The sequence below is a fragment of the Gouania willdenowi genome, chromosome 24 (assembly GCF_900634775.1).
Source record: "Gouania willdenowi chromosome 24, fGouWil2.1, whole genome shotgun sequence".
NCBI classification, from domain to species: domain Eukaryota; kingdom Metazoa; phylum Chordata; class Actinopteri; order Blenniiformes; family Gobiesocidae; genus Gouania; species Gouania willdenowi.
The window spans coordinates 1,662,848-1,677,854 of NC_041066.1; the positions used below are offsets into that span (position 1 = coordinate 1,662,848).

At 40.3% G+C, this 15,007-nt stretch overlaps 1 protein-coding gene across 1 annotated transcript in view; it reads left to right on the top strand.

Annotated features, from left to right (window-relative positions):
* rev3l (REV3 like, DNA directed polymerase zeta catalytic subunit) overlaps positions 1 to 15,007 on the top strand; it is a 69,108-nt gene that overhangs the window by 37,625 nt on the left and 16,476 nt on the right. The window contains exons 13-21 of the mRNA XM_028439323.1: positions 1,868 to 5,564; positions 5,961 to 6,814; positions 7,837 to 7,922; positions 8,013 to 8,138; positions 8,566 to 8,752; positions 10,632 to 10,743; positions 10,823 to 10,938; positions 12,619 to 12,737; positions 13,939 to 14,057. Coding sequence (XP_028295124.1) covers positions 1,868 to 5,564; positions 5,961 to 6,814; positions 7,837 to 7,922; positions 8,013 to 8,138; positions 8,566 to 8,752; positions 10,632 to 10,743; positions 10,823 to 10,938; positions 12,619 to 12,737; positions 13,939 to 14,057 — 5,416 coding nt within the window. The remainder of the gene's footprint in view (positions 1 to 1,867; positions 5,565 to 5,960; positions 6,815 to 7,836; positions 7,923 to 8,012; positions 8,139 to 8,565; positions 8,753 to 10,631; positions 10,744 to 10,822; positions 10,939 to 12,618; positions 12,738 to 13,938; positions 14,058 to 15,007) is intronic.

Sequence of the window (15,007 nt, forward strand, 5' to 3'; positions counted from 1 at the left end):
TTTCCCTCTGATGAATATGTAATGTAGGTGGATCTCAAGGAGCGCAAAAAAATGGGAGGCGGAAATGCAAATAAATTAATGCAGTGGGCGCAATACAATTCATCCAACCTGGAACTGTTTATGGTGACTGTTTCTGTGCCGAAAATATTACGACTGACAGGCAGGTGCAAGCTCACACACAGAGATCATGGCTGCAGTGAATGCTGACAAATACACAGCGGAGATGAAAAATGCTCCAGTTTACTTTTCGAGTATAAGAAAATAATTTACATAAAACAATAGTCATTAACAGCCACTAAATAAGAAAATGCCGAGTGAATTGTGTCTGTGAGGGAGAGAAACAGCTGGAGTCCTGTGAGGCTCCAGCTGTTTCTCCGGACGCTCTAGTGAGCTCCTGCGTTTTCCTCTCCATATTTTGACTGTCAAACTCTTGTCGCTTTGATGGCAAGGAGCATAAGGCCAGAATCAGCTGCGTAATTTACGCAGTGATGGCACAAGGTTCACATCTGAGTGTGGTGACACAGCCCTACACTCAGACCTACTGGATGATGTTTTCCATGGACTGATAAGAGCAAAGTTACAGGAACTGACGGAAGAGCCACATTAAATTTTTGGGGAAAATTAACATTAGGTTTTAAAGTTTATTAAACAGCATTTTTATCTGTTTATTTAGTTTTCTATATTATTGAATGTTTGCAGCATACAAAGAAGTCCACCTGCCTCCAATTTAACTTCTTCAAATATCATTTTGTTATTCTGTGCACTCACCTCTCCACGTTGAATGAGTAAAATGTTCATTTAAATAGGGTGGTCTCAACCACATCTACACACGCACCCATTTGTGCCGCAATGTTAGTGAGTTCCCCACAACAGGTGAGGAAACAGCGCCACCAAAGGATTTCGGGACGCACCTAGTTTACCACCCTTTATTTCATATCTTAGTGAATCTGCCCCTTAGTAGCAGTGGGAATATTGGGAATATTGTTGCTATGCGGGTTGCACAGGAGAACAAAAAAAAAACAACTTGATTTAAAAAAAAAAAAAAAAACACATGCTCCAAAGCAAGTAACACTTTTGCTGTGTTTTTCAACTTTGAGGTCAATCTTGGCATTAAAATGAGTTACCTGAAATATCTAGTAATTGGTTAAAAAAACAAATAATATTACTGATTAAAATATTTGTAATTAAAAAATATTTATATATTATCTTTCAAAGTAACACATCACACACAGTAAATATCAAACAACTGTATTCTATACTTAAATTTTCTCAAATGCAAATCAATTTAAAATAAAATGCAGTATAAATATATCTTGTCACTTTGTGCACTAATCCTGACTACTCTGTATTTGTAACACACTTCAATAAATATGATCAAAAACTAATTCTAAAGAGAAAAAATGTCCCTGGGGGTCACTAGAAATTTGTGATATCAAAATAGGGTCACGACCCGAAAACGGTTGAGAACCACTGCACTAGCGGCTTCATTTGAGGAAACAGAGATAATTCCACATTCCCTATAGAGTAAATCACAGCTATGGAAAATCTTATCTGGCATGTACGGTACTTAAATTTACTTGTATTTATTTATTTTTCTTCTTAACTCTATCCAAGCCCCATTGACTGATTACGGTAATAACTGTTACATGTTGTAAATGTCTCAGTTGGATTAGGACAAGTGGGAATAATGAAGTAGGAGGTCCACTTGATTACTGTTAAAGATTCTATTTTTTTCTGTGTCAGAAAAAAGCTTTTTCTAGACTTTGAATTTCCCTCTTTATACATATTATCTTACAGAAAAATTAGATTACTTTCACCTTCATATTGGCAAACTCTAAAGAAAACTTATTTTCTGTTGTGCCAATAGATTCTTCTTTGACGGACAGCGGCTCCATCACCCAGTCATCGCTCACAGTAACAGAAACGTTACTGGGAAAAAGAAATCCCCTCCCTGGAGAAACCGTCCACCTGGAGCCACCTTCCTCAGCAAAGACCCTTTTAGATCGCAAGCATCCTGACCACACCCCGGCTCATGTGCTGGAAACAGAGCTGCCAAAGCACTTTCAGCTAAAGAGCAGCCAAGACAGCAATAGTGAATGCTCAACGGGATTAAGGGTCAATAAAGAAATCCCCTACATCCAACCAGTCAAGCACCCAATTACCTGCAAACTAGCCAACCACCCTGAGGTGCATCCTATCTCTATGGACAAAAAAGATATAAGACCATTGTACACATATGAAAAGAAAGCTATACCCATGGATAAGACAAATGTGGAGGCTTTTTCATTTGCCAATGGAAAGGTTAACACTAATCGGAAGAAGTATGGCAGCATAAACAATGTGGAGACGAACTGTTTGTCCATCCTCCAGAACCACAGGTCTTTTTCTCTCTGTTACTCAGAGCTAAGAAACTGCTCGGCTAAAGCTGATCTAGAACTGAGCACGAAAGAGAGCAAAAGCCCGATCCGCAGGGACATTATCTCAACACCATCCCCAGTCAAGGACAGTGAATTTCCTGAGCCTCAGGTAGAGGAGATTGTACAAGATGGTGTTGAGGGTGATGTTGGTGAGCTCAAAATTAGGTACGAGGATTATCAGGAAAATAAAACTGAAAGGACAATTGTAGCACAGCAGGAAGCACATTACGAGTTTTTCCCCAGTGTTATTCTGTCCAATTGTCTCAGCAGGAAGAAACCAGGAGCCAAAAAGTTTAGCGAAAGCCCCACCAAACTAGAATCGGCTCTGCCTCGCAGGCTGAAGCTGAAGATGAGTAGTAAAAGGTTAGGAATGGTAGAACATAGGAACAACTTAAAGCTGGTCCACAACAAAACGTCTGAAGGTCCAGTTAGTTCTGCTCGTTCTTTTGATCTTACGTCAGTCATTACTTCTGATCCAATGACGGTAGACACAGAGATGCCAACAGAGGAACAGCTTCTTGTAAAGGAAGTTGTGCATGTTAGTGATGGGTCGATTATCAATGATGGGCAAGAAAAGTCTGAAAGGGAGGATAATCTTGTTGTTGAAGGCACACAACCACTTCCAGAAACCACCTCTTGCTCTGGATCTTTAAATGAAACTAAAATCTCAGCTGAGGACACCCCCATGGAAGATTTATCTGTAAAAGTCACATGCACAAAAGCTTCGACACTGCCTGGCAGTAAATACGCGCTGAGGACAAAACGGAAGATAAAACGTGATAGAGAGGATGAGGAACAGTCGGGTGCTACTCGCTCTAAGAACTCGGCGTTGGTCAAAGAACGGGCAAAGGATTGCAATGCTCCTAAAGGCCAAGAGGTAAAATGTCAGAAAAGGTATAAAAAGGAACCTCCCATTATAATAAAGTACATTATTATCAACAGATTTAAGGGCCAGAAAAACATGCTGGTAAAAATGTCCAAAGTGAAAGCAGATGAACAGTTTGTGTTATTAACACCAGACAAGCTGCAGCAGTATGACAAACTGGCTCCTTTGAAAGATTTCTGGCCCAAGGTGCCTGAGTCTAGTGCTGTCAAGTTTCCTGTAGATGAACCAAAGGCCAAAAAGAATTCCAAAAAAAAAGCTAAGGTCACTGCAAACAAAAAATTATCCAATAGCACCAAAGCTGAAATCAGTCAGGGTGCAATGGTCAAAAAAACAAAAGGCCGTAAGAAGAAGACACTAACCCGTTCTCTAGAACCTCCTCAGCCAGGCTACTGTGAGTTAGCAGGTGACCATGACACGGAATACACTGATGTCATGTTAGAGTTGGGCTACCTATCTGATCAAGCCCCAAGCCCAATCAACTCAACACCTCCACGCTGTTGGTCTCCAAGTGACTTCCATTTGGACACCACAGAGCCAATGGATCCTCTCCGTGACCCATGTTTGAGTTCTGCTTTGAACAAGCCATCTGCTTCTGTTTCTTCCGTGTGTATACAAAGTAAGAGACAAACCGCCAAATCTAAGAAGTTATCTATGAAGTTTTTGAAACCTTCAGAAGTTGTGGAGCCCAAGTTGGATAAATCAAAACAAAGCAGCAAGGCTACCCGGCAAAGGAAGAAAGCTACTGATACGGTTGAAGATTCTCCCAACAGATCCATCACCACCGCAAGACCAAGGAGGGCACGTAAAAAGGACAATTTTCTTCTGTCCCAGAGTTCTTCTCAAGAGCTTTCTAAGCAGCCAATTAAAGCTGATGGCAAAAACCAGGCCACTTACCAGACTTCATTCCCACCAGAGTCCATGTTTGAGGCTTCTCCTATCAAACCAAAGGTTGAGGACTGTGAGAGCTCCATCATGGAAGTCAACCAAATCTTTTCTGAACCACCACAGATGAAGCAGCAGGGTTGTCAGACAGTGTCTCTTAAATTGGAGGTTTCCCAGGAAAAATGCAGCTCAATTCCTGAGTCTGGCCAACCTTCAGAGAAACAAAGCAGATGTAACTATCTTGCACTTTCTCCACACTTAGGCCCCAAGAACGGAGATATCCCTCAGAACCAATCTGGCTTGGCTGTCCTTAAGCAGCTTCTTCAGAAAAGACAGATGGGACAGTCTCTACCTACACAAGTGGTTGGTACAAACAACCACGCCGCTGCCATTGCACAGGCAGCTGCACTCCTTAGTACCCAACAAAATACGTTCAGAAAACACCCATCCACTGTCCCCCGGAAACCCAGTGTCCCATGCTCTGCAACCCCAAAGGATAAAAAACCCAGAAAAAGGAAAGACAAGGTGAGCTACTCTCAGCCATCACTGTCAATGAAACAGGATGAGTCAGACGATTGCCCCCTCTTCCTGTCTGAACCTGGACTCGACAACTGCAACTTCATAGAAGACAGCTTGTCCCCAGAACTCCCACATAGTTACACATTTGACATAAATGCTTTATGTCAAACTGAGTTTTCCAGCTACTACAATGGGACTCAGTTCATCCCAGCTGATCAAAATTTACCTTTGAAGTTTCTGAGTGATGCCAGTCAGGAAGCTTTGTCTGCACAGGCTCTGGGCATCGAGAAGAAGCTCAGTTGCTCAGGTGGCACCTGTGAGGATTCGTCCAGGGACTACGACTTGCACAAATCAAGGACAGCTAGCCCTGAGCTCTTTGACAGGCAGGAGGACAGGGAGTCTGTGTCAAGTATTGCTTTGTTTAATGCTGACAAAACTAAGAGCAGAGAGTGGGACGTGTCTTTCAGTAAAGCTCACAGCATCAGTCCCTTTCAAGATTTCCATTGTGAAAGAAAAGAGCTGCTCTTTTCTGTTTTCAATCCAATCCTACCATTGCCTCTAAACTCTGTGTCATTCGCTGACCATGAAGGCAGCTCTCCTACAGGGGAACCTGTGGATAGCATCGATGGGTTTACATCCACCACGCCCAGCAGTTCACCCCGCTCCATCAGCTCTCTATCGCAGGGCAGAGCAGGCCAGCAGCAGAGGGGGGCAGTGGCTGGAGCCCACATTCTCAAGCCCCTCATGTCTCCACCTAGCCGTGAGGAAATCCTCAGCACTCTGCTCAACCTGGAGATGTCGGAGGCCACGTTCCAAGAGCCGTTCTGCAGTGATCCTGCTGATGCTCCAGGAAAACCAATGTAAGACCACATCTACATTGTTTTTAGTGAAGCTGTTTGTTGACTAGGCCTAAAATTAAAAAACAGAAGATATACTGGAGACTAATTTTAAAATATTTCCGAGAGCCCCCTGCAATGTGCTCCTGTACCCCTGTTTGGAAACCACTCTTCTAAACTAAATCTAATGCATAAAAAGTCAATTTTTTTTTGTTTTTTAGAAAGTTCAAGGATTTATTTTTTTTTACAAGTGTGAATAGAAGATGATTTATCAACATTAAAACATCTGTAACCACATCTTCTCAGTATGTCAGTTTTTTTTTTGTTTTTATAATTCTTTATTTCCAGACCAGTGATGATTCCTCTCATCTGTACATTTTTAACAGGTGATGAACTAATCCCCAACCTGTTTCTCTACAGGGAAGTCGCTGGCCGCAAGTTAACAGTGGGCACTCGGTTAGCTGGAGAGCTGGCAGAGTTCAGAGGAGACCTTTCTGTGGAGGGCCTCCATTTCTGGAAGGCAGCCTTTTCAGCCATGACGTATCCTGCCCCCAATGTGTCCTGCTCCTCCTCCTCGCTGGGGGTTCAAGCCTCAGAGGGATTAAAAAGGCCGTTGGGTTGCGATCCATCCTCAGCCAGCGACAAAAAAGTGTTTTTCCTTCCCTGCAAAAACCCACCGAGCCACCAACAGGTGCAACTGTGGCTGGAAGCCAGGAAACAGTATGAAAGTTTACGACGAGGGAAGAGAGGGGCGGAGCTTCTGAGAAAGGAGAGCACAGGACCTGATGTGAATGAAGGGACACCAGAGGAGAATCATCTGCCAGATGTTTCCAGCTGTGCAGCAGTGAAGCTCTGTGCTGTCAGAGCTCAGAGGAAGCAGAAACGTGGGCGCTCTCTCCTTGTGTCCCCCCTGCTCCTCACACACACCCACAGCAGCTCAGCGGGGGCCAGTTCAGCTTCAGATCACAGCATTGTCCTGCAACAGGAGGAAGATGTGGCTGACAGTGACGACGATGATGATAAAGTCACCTCTCCAGACTCTCCTGAGCTCCCTGCTTGGCAACCGAGCTGTGCCACTGAGGGATCAGAGCCCCCCTCCCCAAACAGGCTGGAGTCCCTGCACAGACTAGCAGGAAGTCAGTGCCCCTCCCCCGTGTGTGAGGAGTGGGAGCAGAGCGACAGCCCCCACCTCAGCCACAGCACGCCCTTCTTAAGGAGGAGACGGAGGATCCAGGAAGAGTTGGACCCAGTGTGCAGCACCCCCATGTCTGAGGGTAGGACATAGTTCACTCTATCATTCTATCACTCCTACACACTGTATACCAGGGTTTTTTAACTTTGGGCTCAGGACCCCATTTGGGTTTGGGAGACACTGGGAGGGGGTCACCAGATGCCTTCAAGAAACTAAGAATATATTTTTTAAACAATTTCAGCCCACTTTTGCTTATTTTTACCCTTTTTCTACACCGAACTTGTCATATTTTAACCTATTTTCATCACTTTTTCTTGCTATATTTTTGCTCCTTTTAATACATTTTTGCTACATTACCTCCATTTCTGCCACTTCTACATCAAATTTTAATCTCTTTTCTGCAAATTTTTTCCACTTTTAAGACATTTTCAGCACTTATAAACCCTTTCTACCACTTTAGCTACCTTTGCCAATTTAACCAAATTCACCATTTGTCATGTCCATTATTTGCCAGTTTAAAATTAATTGTTCCTGCTTTTTAAATTACATTACCGCAACCCCCGTCCACCCCCATTTCTGCCACTTTTAAGCCAATATTAATTATTTTTTACCACTTTTTCTGTCAGTTTTTGCTTACTTTAAAAACCACAGAAGTTGGTTAAAAGTTGGAAAATAAACTCCCATTTCACCACCATTTTTTGTCACTTTTATCACATTTTATTTCTGATTAAAACAAATATTTACACATATAAGATGACTATATACTATAAAGCAAATGATACTAAACTTCCTGGATAACAGTGGATATTATTCAGATGAATAAATAAATGTGGTTATCACAGATTCATAGAACAATGGACCATCATTTTGCTGACTTTATGGATGGACCCCAAAAATCTCAACCCTTTATTCCCCCTTATAGATGGTCCTGTCTCCAAATGACTGTTATCAATATTCATGTCTGTGTTCAACCACCTTCAGCTACAGTGGGGGTCCTGGTCTCTGGAACCTTTATTTTGGGGGTCGCAGGCTGAAAAGGTTGAGAACCACTGCTGTATACTACCTTATTATTTGGTTGATTTTATTTTCTGTTTCCTGCTGCAGAGGATCCTCATTCTGAGAGAGTCCAGCAGAAGAGGAGAAGCCAGGCCGACCCTCTGAGGAGAGTCTTACTGACCACACAGATGAAGGTACATCTGATGAGGGTTTGTTTAGATCTTCATAGGCTTCACTCAAAATAGCTTGACCGTCCCTGATATATTGGTGTCTTTGTTCCTCAGAACCAGTTTGCTGCTTTAAACGTGCCAAAGAAAGAGAACTCTCAGATTGAAGGACCCAGTATAGCCAACTCCTATGGCTTTAAGGTCAGCATGCAGAACCTGCAGGAGGCCAAAGCTCTGCATGAGGTGAGTCTGGGAATGATTTCCACTCTTTGGGTTTCCATAGGCAGGTGTCAGTTCCAAACCAACGTGGTTTTAATGTGCCTGTACTCTGTGACCCACTCTGCACCTCTAAGTCCTGCTGAACTTTCATCAAACTGAGAAACAGGAGAGTGACAGTGAGTGCAGGCAGTAGCTGCATTTCTATTACACTTGGAATTGTGCAAAATCTAAATAGTGAAATAAAACTGGTATTGGAAACACCTAAATTTCAGAAAAAGACACTCAAATACCAAATATCAACAAAATTTTTACGCTTTCATGAGGAGATTTGGAAACATGTTTAAAGTGTAAACATGCTTTGTCAAAACTTTAGAAATATCGCTTTATTTTGTGAAAATCCGTAATGAAAACCCAGCTAGTGACAGTATTTGTGCTTGTAAACTCTCTTCAGGTCCAGTACCTAACACTGATGGGCATGGAGCTCCATGCACGAACGCGCCGTGACCTGGAACCAGACCCAGAGTTTGACCCCATATGTGCCTTGTTCTACTGCCTCAGTTCAGATGCTCTGTTGCCAGATGCAGACAGTACGCAGGTGACGGGGGCCATCGTTGTGGACACAGACCATCAACATCAAGGTGAACTTTTCTTATCTTCTGGGGAACCATGTTACAGTTCTATGTACAGTTCTACACATACATTATGTAGTTAACAGTTATTAAAATATGTTTCATATCAAGCTTTCCCATATTTTACCATTTTAAAAATGAATAAATCTCGGGCTATACTGACACAAAAAAGGCTCAGACGCCCACAACGAAAATATTCAAACCTATATTTTCATTGATTATGAAGCTTAACAAGGTAACCAATAGAGAGGAAAGAAAATAGATGATAGATATGTGTTTTTAGTGTATTTTACAGCTGATTTAGGACCCGTTATCATAAGAGACGCTAACAGAAAGCTAATACAACTTTTATTAGGGTATTAATTTCAGACTCAGTAATTGCGATGAATTGTAATTGAACTTTAGTAATTGAGAACGTAATTGCATTTGATTTTCTGACGATAAAAAATTATTTGTAATTTAATTATAATTGGGAAAATTGTTCGTCACTGTAATCTAAATGAATTGTAATTGAACATGGGTAATTGAAAATGTAATTGTAACTGAAAGACGTTATTGACCCTGGTGTCTGAGAGCTCATACTGTGTAATATCTCACACACGTGGACCAGTAGTGCTTAGAACACAATGGAGCGTTTCCGTCTTAAATCTCACTTTGCTGTGGTTTGTTGTTGGAAAACTTTTTGTAAACAGCAGCAGTAGGACTTAGAGTTCTGCCATAGTAGATTTAGAACAGTGGTTCTCAAAAGTTTTTGGGTGTTCCCCACTTTGAACGAAGGTGAACTTTCAAGCCCCACCTGCGCCCAAATAATCCTGACAAATACGTTTTCAAATGTATTGAACGAACAGGTAAAATGTAACATTATGTTTCATAATAAATCAAAAACTAAATTAATCACCCACATAACAAAGAAATGTAAAAGTGCAGTTGTCAAAAATACAGGAAATAACCAATCTGTGCCAAAAAGCTCAAGAAAACAAAAAAGGAAAATCATTTTTGAAGTCCCGTGTAGGATTGTGACGATAAGGTGATATATCGCGATATTTTTTCGCACGATTATCAATGTGCTATTATCAATTTTTTTATTATTATTAATTTCTTTTTCAAAACCTTTTCTGCTTTTTCACTGAAATGTGCTGGTAGGTCTTCACAGAAATGTTGTCACTGTTTGTTGAAGGAACCAATCTATTGTTTACTAGAATATTGCACTATAATGGTGTCACTGGTAAGAAAGACCCTATTTTTTGTTTACAGAAAGCACTATTGGAGATACTTATGTTTACATTGGTATGTTTACACTTATTTACAGAAATGTTGCACTAAAATAGTGTCACTGTTCATAGGTCACTTTTTCAATTGTCTTTCAGAGATATAAAATATATATATATATATATATATATATATATATATATATATATATATATATATATATATATATATATATATATATATATATATATATTCACTTAAATCTTTTTTTTTTCTTATGTCATAGATCATGGTAGATTGATTTCTGACCAATATATCGATAATCGCAGTATGGTCCTATTGTGAGATAATCTTTATTGTGAGCTTTGTATCGCGTATTGTATCGTATCGTGAGGTACCCAGAGGTTCCCACCCCTAGTCACGTGGTACATGTAAACAGTAGAGACCGGGACATTTCTTAGCATTATACGTGAAACAACAAAGGAATGCAGACTGTTATAAGGAGGTTTGGAGCGTCCGTTGCGGGGATTCAAAACAACCTTCAATAGAAACACGTTCAATTATACTTTGTCGACATTTAGAAAAAATGCTTTTATTTTTCATAAAACCTGTAATGGAAACCCAGCTTTTGGGAAACACTGATTTAGACTCATTTTATTAAATCAATTTTACCTTTCAGACACCAAAGGCCCCGCCCCCTTATTGGTGAGGTCTGGCATCTCTGGTCTGCAGGTGACGTACGCCACAGATGAGAAGATGCTGTTTAAAGAGCTGATCACAGTCATGAGGAGGTGTGTGTGTGTTCCATGTTCTCTCAGAGTGGAACCAGGACTTTGTATGGCTTCTTTAACAGATCTTTTTTAATGGCAGGTTTGACCCAGACATCCTCCTGGGTTATGAGGTGCAGATGCACTCCTGGGGTTTCCTGCTCCAGAGAGCAGCAGCACTGGGACTGGATCTGTGCCAGCAGCTGTCTCGGGTTCCGGGTAAGTCACGTAGCTGCACCAGCAAACATAGCAATGGCCTAATAGAAGTGTTCTACCAGGTCAGGAGGAGTTTCACATGGGTTTGGTTCTCATTATTTAGACGTTTGTACCAAACTTATCATAGATGCCAACATACGATAATAGTACAAAAAAAGTATTTATAACATGTAACATCCGATCTGATATCCGCACGAATCACACATACTTTTATTACTTATTTTCATAGTGTGGAATGTTAGAAAGGCTTGATCATGTGATGTTACTCAAACAGAGAACAATAGTCAGTATCAGTAGGTTATTTTGTTGGAGTGTGAACCACAGTCACCCATGGATAGAAGTGCTGGAGCTAGATAAAGTCCGATAAAATCCAATATTCGTTTTCTGGCTGATATCGGACCGATATTCAATATCAATATCGGATCGGGACTCGTCTATATCATATATAACATACCACAGCCCATACACCAAATCTACACCATCACTTAAAACATTTGTCACCATGTTTCCGTGAAAGTAAACATTTAAAGATGGTTAATTTAATACTAAAACTTTATCAGCAGTATTTAACTTTACTAAGTACCAGCCACATCTATCATATGTATTTATCTTTGTGAGTTTGAATCCTGGAAAGTAAACCATATTTTAGATGGAGCTGCACAATTAATCAAATTTGAATCGTGATCACGATTTTTCACCTTTAAAAGTACAAAATGGTATGAAATTAAATTATGAAATTTAAATTGTTGTAAATGGTAACTAACGGTAATTAAAATATTAAAAACAAGTGGTATATTTATGAAACTGTCAAATTACAATTTTCAAAAAGTTAAACTTTTGCTTCTACAACAGATTCTGATTCTGTTAAATTCTTAAACTCTTAAAAGTGTAAATCAACTTCCAGCCAAAAGCCATTGAGGAGTGACGTAGTCTGATGGTGCGTTCACTGACACCTCGTGACCTGGTGTTTACGTGCTATGCATATTTTGCACAATTAAATGGTTTTTGTGTTAAAATAAGATTTAAAAAATTGATTTAGACATTTATTTGATTGGTACGATAATCATGCGGTGAAATATTGCAATATATTGGCAAATCAATTTTTTCTTACACCCTTAATCAGCGTACACATGAGAATTATGTCAAACAGAATCACTGCAGCAGAGGATAAGGTAAGTTGACCTGATCTTTACATGTTTTAGAATAATTTCTCTGGTGTTTGAAAGAAAAACCTGTAGTATTTAATAATCTTTGTAACTGTTTGTTCATCATTTTGTATTTGTATCATTTAAACTCAGAGGAGTTATTTGTGTGTGTGTGTGTGTGTGTGTGTGTGTGTGTGTGTGTGTGTGTGTGTGTGTGTGTGTGTGTGTGTGTGTGTGTGTGTGTGTGTGTGTGTGTGTGTGTGTGTGTGTGTGTGTGTGTGTGTGTGTGTGTGTGTGTGTGTGTGTGTGTGTGTGTGTGTGTGTGTGTGTGCGCGCGCGCGCGCTAGTGTTAGTGTGTGCGCGCTAGTGTTAGTGTGTGCGCGCTTTGTATAATCCTTGCTCACTGAATCAGGTCATCAGAGTGGGCAGTTCTCGGATTTAACTGTGTGTGTGTGTGTATCGGGGGTGTTTCCCCCCAGTGCTGAATGGGTTCTTCTCTGCTCTCTGATTGGCTCTCGTCCTCCCTGCGTGTCCTCAGGCGACTCCAAAGAGAACCGATTCTCTGCAGATAAAGACGAGTACGGAGCCGACACCATGACTGAGATCCACATCATCGGACGCATCATCCTCAACCTGTGGAGGGTGATGAAGACTGAGGCACGTGTCCGGCACGACGACCCCCCCCGCCCCCCAAATAACGCACTACGCACACACAAGCATGCACTTCAGTGCCTGTAACCTGCTGTGTTTGCTGCTCATGACACGCACAGTTGATGACAATTTCCATTATTTGAGTTTTTAAATAATTGGGTGTTTGTATCAGCAACTTCCTCTTCCTCAGTTAGCTGATGCATAAAGTAATATTTTAGGTTTATTAGATTTACAGAAATGGTGCAAAATACATGAAAACATGACAACAAATATGCAGACATACACAATGCATACAATTTGTGCTGAAACAAAAAAATATCACATCAATATTTGGCCGAGCCTCTTTTTGCAACTATAACAGCCATTACATCAGAGGTTCCAAACCTTTTTTGGATCGTGACCCCATATTGATCAGAGTTTTCTGGCATCCCCAAACACAATAAATAGTTTTTGTTATACTGTGTTAGAATTACAGAGTAACCATGATTAGTAACAAGTTGTGCCAGCTCAGATATTTTTATACTGCATTTTATTTGAACTAAATTTAGATTTGACAAAGTGAAAGTATAGAATACAGTTGTTTAGGATTGTGTGTTGGTTTAATTTGAAAAATACCACAATAATAATGTAGAAAATCAGTTAAAATTTGATCATTAATTATTTTTTATCAATCACTAGACACTTCAGGCGACCCCATTTAAATTCCATACAGCCCCACATGGGGTCACGACTCCAAGGTTGAAAAACACTGCATTAGATGCTTCCTTTTACCTGTGAAGAGTTTCTGGATTCTGGATCAAGTTATTTTATATTCCACTGATTTTCAATGATGGACATGATTTATGTATTGGCTCTGACAAATGTTAGTGATTTTTCTGTTGGAACGCCGACATTCATAGCTTTGATTTTATACAGCTGAATTACTACACTATAACTATTAGTGTGGAAAATACCACAGATATTTCACTGTGAATGATCACAGTGATAGTTTTAGTAAATTGATAGTATTACTGTAATAATGTAAGCCTGTCTTCCATAAATTAAGCCAAATCACAATTTATTTGGATTTTTTTCCCTCTTAAAATAAAACTATATCTGTTAGTCCAATATTGTCAAATATAATTTTCACATTTTGGACAGAAACTTAAAAATCATTATGATATCCTTTGGACTTATTAATCATATTCTGCTTGTTTTCTGTTTCCAGGTTACCTTGAACAACTACACCTTTGAAAATGTGGCGTTCCATGTGCTCCACCAGCGTTTCCCTCTCTACACCCACCGCACGCTCTCTGATTGGTTTGATCACAACACCCACTTATACAGGTATGTGTGTGTTAATGTGCTCTTGTGTGTGCTGTGCTGTTGGAAGCACTCATTTCCCACGTTAATAGTTTGTATTTAAAGTTTAACTCTTTTGACGTACAGCATTTATACTCTAGAACAGGGTTTTTAGAGATCATCAGGTGGGCCGTTTACACATACAATTACACATAATTGTTTAAAAAAAACAGTTTTGAAAACGAATTAGTCATTGTCTGTAAATATGCCATTGTGCTGCTGTGAGCCACTCCCCCAACCCAAAACTCACAGTCTGTCAGCTTCACAGCAGCTCCCGACCTCAGCTGCAGGTCAGAGCGGAGAACAGGACAAATCTACAGCTTGGCACTCTGTTCTCTGGTATCACCACTGAGCAGAGAACACTGAGCCCAGTTAGATGCTTTCAGTATGGGAACGTGTTATATAAACCAGTGGTTCTCAACCTTTTCAATACGTGACCCCCAAAATAAAGGTCTCAGACAGGGGTCCTCCACTGTAGCTGAAGGTGGTTGAACACAGACATGAACATTGAAGAACATTCATGTGGAGACAGGGCCATATATAAGGGGGAATAAAGGGGAGAGATTTTTGGGGTCCATCCATATAGTCAGTAAAATGATTGTGCTTTGTTCTATGAATCTGTGATAACCACATTTATTCATTCATCTGAATAATATCCACTGTTATCCAGGAAGTTTACTATTATTTGTGCTATAGTTTATAGTCCTCTTAAAGAAATAAAATGGGTCAAAAGTGACCAAAAATGGTGGAAAAGGTCTTGAAATGGGATTTTAAAAACCACTGAAATTGATTAAAAGTTGTAAATTAGAGTGGACAAAAACGGACAAAAAAGTGGTTAAAAAAAAGCTCAAAGTGTCAATATTGGCTTAAAAGTGGCAGAAAGGGGTTAGTTTAAACTGGCAAATAATGAGCATTGCAAAATGTGAATGTGGTTA